At 40.4% G+C, this 8988-nt stretch overlaps 1 protein-coding gene across 1 annotated transcript; it reads left to right on the top strand.

The window, feature by feature from the left end:
* Nucleotides 1–3607: 3607 nt before the first annotated feature.
* Nucleotides 3608–8700, top strand: ptger1a (prostaglandin E receptor 1a (subtype EP1)). Its single transcript, XM_046404349.1, has 3 exons — nt 3608–4739; nt 5643–6553; nt 7715–8700. Exons 2-3 carry the CDS (start codon nt 5684–5686, stop codon nt 7982–7984), a joined length of 1140 nt encoding a protein of 379 aa, XP_046260305.1. The 5' UTR covers nt 3608–4739; nt 5643–5683; the 3' UTR covers nt 7985–8700.
* Nucleotides 8701–8988: the final 288 nt, after the last annotated feature.

An 8988-nucleotide genomic window follows, 5' to 3' on the forward strand; every position in this document is an offset into this window, starting at 1 on the left:
TTGCAGAAAGCCCTTTATCAGTGTCATCCACTGTGGAGGCAGATAACACTGATGCCTTGTGTTAAGTCATTGTCTTTGCTGTCTTATTTTGCCTTATTGGCCAGAGGGTCAAACTGTTTATATGGTGAAAGAAACAGAGATAAAGAAAGGAATTCACACTAATCTCGTGTTGTGGCTTGAGGGTGTTTCAGATAGACAAACACCACACACACACATTTACTGTGCACACTACAGTCAGATCCTAGACCAGCCACTGTCATTGATTTGAATGCCTTCAAGGACGTGCAGGGGATTCAACATGGTGATAGATTTGTAATAGAGGAACAGACATCATACGGTAAGAAATTTCATTTGACTTCATAGACTTCATTTGACAACTGTGTATCAATAGCAGAAGTAAAACTGTTGATTTGTTATGAATAATGGGTCCAGCATTTGTGAGTATTGAGCCATGCAAACTTCATAATCATTCTCCACTCACCTGTGTGTGTGACTTTAATATCTGATGACAGCTTTAAACTGGGAGATATAACCTAATCTCTACTTTCTCCTATTATGTTGCAGTGATATGCAGACTAAGTGGTATCTATTTCTTCTTTACACCTCTGATAAAGTGACAGAGAGTGGTTTGTGATGCTGCATTAAAAAGACAATGCTGACATGCTGAGGTTTGGCAGGTAATCTTCACCATGTTAACCGTCTTAGTATAGCTAATTAACACAAAGTTGTATTTCATCATAATCCAATGTGTAAGTCCAACTTAAACTGGGACATGATGATGGCGCTAGAGGAAAATTCAGGCGTTCACCTGTTATTTCAGGTCGTCCACAGGGGACCAAAAATGTGTGAGCTCCCTTTTATGGCAGTCCATCCAATAGCGATGGAAACATTTCAGACATAATCAAAGATGTCATCTTCACAGTGGTGCCAGAGGACAGGTCAGTGTGATAAAAAAAAGTTAAGTTAGTGGACTTCACCCCCTGGTGACCATGAATGTCTGGACTCATAAACAAATTTGAGGAAAGTTACTGGTTTTATGCAACTTTCTCCTTCCTCACTACATGACATTTTATTCTACAACATTCATCTGACAGCTTTGGTCCCTATTTATTTTACAAATTATTTTACACGCACTGAGTGCTTTTACTTTTCAGATTTTAATCACTTTTCCAGATTATATTTCACACTTTAAACAATTTAAAAGATCAGATCAGAACAAAGGCACTCCAGGACTCTCAGTTTAATAAATCCATTTGAAACTTTGAAGCTTTTGGTTTTTTCCACATCATGTCACTGCAGGGGGCTGAACAGACAGTCAGATGAAACTTCTGTTCTTGGCTTGTGCTTCTAAGTATTTCTTGTGACATGTAATTTAGGATTATTTTCATTGCTGATGTAAGGTATTTATTGTTACTGAGGAGGTCCTGCTATTGCCTCTTCTCAGTAACTCCTGCTCAACAATAAAACAGCATGGTTGCACATTTTTGGAGACATACAGTGGTCAAAACAGTAACTGAATATTAGAAATGACCTCTCGATTCCAGCTAGACAGTCAGACAGCAGTTTTTAAACAATTTGCAATACAGATATTCATCAGAGAAAAGTGGTTGAACTTGTTTCTGTCTTTGACAGCTGGTTTGTCTCCTTGGCTGAATATTCTCATGCAAATGTTGCACTGTTTTCTGGCATGTCGTGTCTGAGGCGCCCAGACTTGATAGTGTGCGGCTTTCCAATCATAATAGCCAGCATCTCCTTAAAATATCACATGACCTGACCTGTTGCCACACCAAATGCATTTACATGGTGTCAAATTGTTTGACTGAAACAAACATACTGCAGTTGTAAAAATTAACTGTCATGGGCTCGAATGTCCTTGCTGTAATAAAATAAATAAATAAATGAAAAAATTATAAAAAAAAAAAAACTTTTTCATACATGAGAGAGAGCACAGTTATTGGCAAATCAAAGTCCTGTCAGCTTCAAAGCTGCTCAAATGGTAAGAAATACTCAATCTTTCTGACATACAGCCATGTGCTCTGCAGAAGGTTTTGGCAAAATGGGTGCTGCAAAGAACCGTTGAACAGCTGTGGTTAGTTTAGTGTCGTGAAGCCAAGATGGAATACTTGTGTGCACATGCAACAAGAAAACTCTTTTTATGCTGTTTCTTCAATATTACATTTCAGACTCCAAAAAAGACAGAGCTGTTACTCTGAACTTTCCCAGCCTAAAGGGCTCCTCCATCTCAGTGTTTTTAAAGATCATCAGGTATGCAGTCCGAGGGTTTTTCTGTCTGTGGTCAGAGTAAGGGGAACGGGTGTAGAGGCGGCCTCCAGCCTATAAACTCCAGACTTAGTATTGGAAGAGCCAATGGTCTTCAGAGGCCAAATGGCACCCTTTGTGAGAGGAACTGATGAGGAAAATGGGAGCAACAGGGTCTCCTTTCAGAGCTGAAGGAAAAACACACATGGCAGCCAAGCGCTTGATTGTTGCACTTAGAGTCTAAATGGGCACCAGGAAAGGAAGACAATCAGACATAAATTATTGGCTCTTTAGTCCAAGATCAGCACACACTGAGACATGTCTATTCTGTGCTAATATGATATATGAAACCATTATAATAGACAACAATCTAATTCAGCACTGACATATCAATTTGCCATGTCTGCTCTGAATCTGAATCTCAATTGCTCCTGTGGGCTTTGAAATAAACAACAGTCTGGTCAGAATCGAATGTGTATAAACTCACAATCAGCAGCCTCTGTTTTGACTGTATGTCTTTAGAAGAATACAAGCCAAAATGAATTTGGAATCAGGTTCCGTTCTAAAATTATTTCTAATCCAGTCATTTGGTCTGTCAGTCCATGACTGACTTCTGACTCAAATATCTTAGCGATCTATTACCTTGAAATGAGAGTGAATTCTAATCATTTTGATGATTTCCTGACTTTCTTTTTTTAGCTTTATTGCACAATAGAGAGCAAAATGGTGGAAGAAAGACACAGAGACGTGCACAGTACAGAGACGTGCAGAAAAGATTGGATTTTGGATGAAATTCCTTTACAGCTACAAAACTGGAAGATTTTGTGTTAAGATTCATGGGGGTCCAATCATGCCTTTGATGAGCTCTTTAATTTTCCTGTAGCTCCACCATGAGGTTGACATTTTGAGTGAAATGTTTTGACGACCTGACACAGATAGTGATGTTCCTCAGAATAACTTAGGTGATCCCTTAACTTTTCATCTAGCATCATCTTCAAGATCTATGAGCTCCCATCAGCCTCAGCTGCAGACATTTCATGCTGATTAGCAGAAAATTCGTATGCTAATGTGATTTTAAAAACGGTGAACAAAATATCCCCAAATTAGTATTGTTGTTGTCAACAAGTTAGCATGTTGATAAAAGAATTTAGCTGACAGCTGCTAGTATGTGTTTTGAGATGTTGTTTTAACACCGTTTACCAAACCACAACTTGTGTAAGTACGACTCCTGCCGGGCTCCAAGTTCTTTAATTTAAACAAACATGACCACCTGTACACATCATGTAGCCAGAGGATCCAAATCAGACACACACTGTTTCCCTCTCAGTGTCTTTCAGAAAGAAGGGAAAAAAATACCAGGTTTCCCTTAATGCAGCTGTAAAAACATTTGCAGTCCTTGAGGAACATCTGGATCTTTCATGAGGAGGAATATGAATTTTCTATCATTTTCATGTGAGTTTATCTCACAAACTGTTCAATTGTGTGGGCATGGACGAGGTATGTTTTTGTTTGGAATCAGAATAATAAGACAAATTTATTCTGATGTTTACATGCAACACAATCTGTTTAGATACAAAAATAAGACTTTTCCATACTTTTCAGAAGGTCAAAATATAAATGCACGTCTAATCTTTTTATTCAAGTCTAAATAATAGACCTTCCTGTACCGATGAGGACTTGTCTTCAGAGGAATGAAACAGAAAATCCTTTTAACAGCAGACTGATAAACAGCATATCCACCATGTACTGGATCTGTCTGGATAGCTGATACCTCAGAGGTTATTTTGAGCACACAGTTGCGCATTAAACTGCAAAAAAATGTAAGCTATGACACCCAATCTGTTCATATCCATCCAGACTGCAGAGAACAAAGAAAACACAAGAAAACAAATGCCTTAACCACTAAAACAAGTAAAATCCACGAGCTGAAGTGAGCACATTTAAACATTTTGGCCAAGTTAGCAAGCTGACAAACAGCCATGTAAATCTGTGTAGCCTACACAACGTGCTGCCTATTTGAGATGATTTCAAAGGAATATATGTGACACGTATAAAGTGAGTAACACCGTGTTGAGGTGTGCTCACTGGACCGAGCAGTTCATGTAAACACAAGCGACACAAAGTGCGGCGGAGGGATGAGACGTGAAGTGTGGGGGCGCACAGCAGCAGAGACGCCCACACACACTGAAGACGACATATAAAACCGCGTCTTGGTATTTCAGTGTCAGTGGAAAGCCTTTATAACCATGAAGCAGCAGGGCGCTTTGACACTTACAATACACTCCGCAAAGGACGTCGGCACCCTGGACTTTATCAGAGAAAAACAGGATTTTTGTTCTTAAGAAAAAAGACATATTTTCATCTGTTTGGGGACTTTGCTGAAATTGTTGTGGAGCATCTCTGGATAACTGTTTTTTGTTTTTTTGTTTTTATCTTTTGCCGCTGAATTGGACTAAGAAGGATATTTGAACTATGCAGTGGTGAGCCTTTTCGTTTAAGATCAAATAATAAAAAATAATACTCAAGTAGATCAAATAATAAAAAATAATACTCAAGCAGATCAAATAATAAAAAATAATACTAAAGTAGACTTTTCCACTAAGAGCGATTGACCATACTTAAAGCTGGATGGATTGCATATTTGTTAAAATGTTTGAAAATTATTTGATTTTTTTTTATTAAAGAAAACAACTTAAATAGATTCACAGATATGAACATAATTTTCTTTTTCATACATGCTTCCACACTACACAGTACGGTTTCCACAAAGTGCAAACTTCCTCCCCAGCTGTCAAGGTGTTTAGAGAGTAATTATGAATGGGCGATACCGAAAGCTTTTATTTTGGATCAGAATAACAAGACGACCTTATTCTGATATAACACGGTGTGTCACGATCAGCTGTTGGGTTTTCTGTGGTGATCTACATCACACTGGAGTCCAATGTAATCAGAGTTGAGATATTACATGATGTATCAGCAACGGAGGCCCTCAGACAATTCTTAACTCATTCTGGGTGAAATCCCAGTAATTATTTAGATGACAAAAACAGGAGTGGAGATTACTATAGATTAAGTCTGTCACTATGGTGTTGGCTCATTAGCTCCACAGCCTCAGTGCTTCCTGCATGTGGAACATCAGAAAATATTCTCTCATTTGTCTTCTCGTTGATGTTGGCGGAGAGTACTAACATCACAACAACACAACAGTTCTGGTGACTGCAGTCACAGCATATGATTCATGTCATTTTTGTCTACATGGAGACATCTCAATTCATTATGTGTCTTCACTTGTTTATGCAGATGCATGTGAATGTGTAAATGTGCAGATGATCAGGTCAACAGCCCATTTGCGAGATGCAAATTTGGTCTCCTTTCTCTTGCAGACACGCTTCACCATGGACCTCTTGACCTTCAGGGTTCAGTGATGTTAGCTTTGAATCACTACAACTCTTCATCCTCCCCGCTCCTCCCTCACTTCTCTAATGTCAGTGCAGGGAATGTGGAGCCCAGGGTGTCTGTCGAGGGTCTGTCACAGCCGGGAAACCTCAGCTTGGTGCAGCCCACCACCAGTGGCGTCATTGTCGTCATACTGTCCATGACACTGGGCATCATCTCCAACATTGTGGCCCTCTTCATCCTCGTCAATGCATACTCCCAGCAGCGCCGGCGCACCAAAGCCACATTCCTTCTGTTTGCTACTTCACTGGTGGTCACGGATTTCATTGGCCACGTGATACCTGGTGCCCTGGTTCTCCGGCTCTACCTGTCCGGAGGTGTTCACCCAAAGGACTTCAACTCCTCCGATAGCATGTGTCAGTTCCTGGGTGGCAGCATGGTGTTTTTTGGACTGTGCCCACTCTTCATGGGCTGTGCCATGGCTGCTGAGCGGTGTTTGGGTGTCACTAAGCCGCTGCTGCACTCATCGCTGGTCACCAAAACCCGCACAAAGATCTGCCTGTCAGTCATCTGGCTGGCAGCTCTGTGCGTGGCCATGCTGCCGTGCTTCCAGCTGGGCTCTTACACTTATCAGAACCCAGGGACCTGGTGTTTCATTAACGTGCTCAGTGACACTGAGGAGGTGGATGTGGCGTTTGTGGCGCTGTTCTCCGGACTAGGTCTGACCTCTCTAGCTGTGGCCCTGGTGTGTAACACCATTAGCGGCCTGACGTTGGTGCTGGCTCGGCTCAGGAGGCAGCCCGGCTCACATCACTCAGCCAAGTCCCACGACATCGAAATGGTAGTGCAGCTGGTCGGCATCATGGTCACCTCATGTATCTGCTGGAGCCCTCTGCTGGTGAGTATTGGGAAGTACAGTGAGAGTGAAGTGCACAGCCAAGTCATCATGAGATGGCCTTTCCACATCAGTAATTCACACACACACGTGTTTTCACTTATGCTGCGTGATCAGAGATCTCCTCAGGACAGTGCACTGTACAGATTCCCTCCCTGTCTTGTCAGCTTTGTTGCGCCTGTTGGAGCAGGACTATTCTCAGCTTTCTTTTTGGTGCATATAGTTTGGGGACAGTTTGTAATTCCCAGCCTAACTTCTGACCAGGGTGACTGAAACCACCTGTATAGATGTGCATATATTTACTTTATTACTTGTCACATTTGTGGAAATATAACTATTTTTGGAGTTTTTTTTCACAATATTATGTCACTTAATATATGTTTCAAATTAGAAACAAATTATAAAATTGTTGACTGTTTAAATAAGACTCTATGGTTTGTAGTAACTAAATTTAGTAATATGCATGTATCATCACACTGGTAAGGACCAATTTCTGGTCAGTTTCTTTATTTCTCATGCATTTTCTTTTTCCACTTGACTTTGCCAGGGGAACAATAATAGTCAAAGAAATGGATCTGAAACAAATATCAGTTCAAATAAATGGCAGTTCAGGAAAACAGTAATAATGATAATGCATCCAGTGTTCAGTCAACAGGAAGAGAAGATCTTCAAACAAACATTGATTTCAGACAGTCTGTTCCTTTGAGCACAGGTGGGCAGATCAGTACCTTGAGCTTGAACACAATCACCATGTCTTCCTCTGATTATTGACTCTATCGTCCTTTGGGCACATGAACAGTCTCCCCGCTGCTTGTGTTTGTTCCCTCTCTGTTGTTACAACAGCTGCTCCTCCAGATGTTGTGTGAGCATGCACCGATTGCCTCTTTAGTTTAGAGAATTCACACAATGGACGTTTGTTACCATTGAAACTGTCTTGTGTCTAAACATGCATGTGATTAAGTACTAACATGCAGTGTTGCTCCCCCTCACTTGATATTTGATCTTGTTATGGAAAGCTTATCTAGAACATCCATGTTTTGGATGGTGAAAAAAAATCACTTTAAGACCTGCTTTGCTATTATTTTAGTGTTACTCTCAGTACAGTGTTTTTGCTCTTTCTTGATGCAGAATTATGCATTTCAAGCACATGTTTCATGCCTGCAGATCTTTGGCCTGATGTCCGTGATTCGCTCCTACGCAGGATCTATTGGGGAGGACCTGCCCAACTATAAAACCCTGATGGTGATGGGTGTAAGGCTGGCCACTTGGAACCAGATTCTCGACCCCTGGGTCTACATTCTGCTGCGCCGCACCGTCCTCCGCAAGATCTACCTCATTGCCAAGTGCCAGGCAGGCCTTGGTGGTAATGTGTTAGGCCGCTGGGAGCCCACCTCCTTCCCCAGCCTAGAGAAGAATGAAGTCAACCAAGTTTGAGATGCAATAAAAACTAATACAGTATTTTGTGGATGTAATTTATCAGCAGGTCATTTATACCTGGCAGACATTTTGAAAGACAGATCCGCACAGAAGCTTGTGGAAGGAACGAACTTTGTGGTAGAGTCGATCACATAAGATTAGCGGTTGTGACATTTCTCGGCTGGTCCACTGTAGAAATGTTTCACTGATTCAGCCTGAGCTGACAAATGGATGCTAGCTAATGCTATGATTTTGCACAAAATATCACAAATTTTCTCCCGCTTACTTAAAATAAGTGAACATTCCTTATTATTCTAACCTTATTTTGGAACTCGTGGCCACATATGAACACAGTATTGATAGTATTGTTTGGTTTTATTTCTCAGCCTCATTCTCAGCAGCTTTGAAGGTAAAAAAAATAAATAAATTGCACAGTGACAAATGTGGAAGAACTGAGATGCATCATTATAGTCATCAGAGGGAGCTCCAGAGTAAAAGTAGAGGTATTTCAAGTGTCTTTGTAATGTTACATATTTATTCTGCTGAATGTTTTTCATAAAGGAATGTTAATATTCAAATACTGTGGAGTTTATGTATGTTTGAGTTCAAATGTGCTTTCCTTGTGTTTATACATTGCTCTGCGTGAAATAATGTTAATACTTGAATTATCCCTCAGTTCATGGAGGATATGTAAAGACCTTTAAAATGAATGTAAATAAAACAATGCAATGTGACCTTATTCTGAATTTTTGTATTTATTTTTAACTAATTGTCTTTTTCTTATTGTCATTTTCCTAACAAATAGACCTGCTGAGAGAGAGGATGTGTGTGTGGTTAGTAAACATACGACACTGCATGCAGTGGTGTATACATGTTATGTATGTTATTATATATAATTATGCTGATAGTTAAACAGTGCTCCTGGCAGTGCAACTTGATCAGCTTCAGAGGCAAATTGCAGTAGAGTTTCTATGGCTGTTCTTCAGTATAAATGACAAAAATCTGGAATTTGCGTGAGAACG

The sequence above is a fragment of the Scatophagus argus genome, chromosome 2 (genome assembly GCF_020382885.2).
Source record: "Scatophagus argus isolate fScaArg1 chromosome 2, fScaArg1.pri, whole genome shotgun sequence".
Taxonomy (NCBI): domain Eukaryota; kingdom Metazoa; phylum Chordata; class Actinopteri; family Scatophagidae; genus Scatophagus; species Scatophagus argus.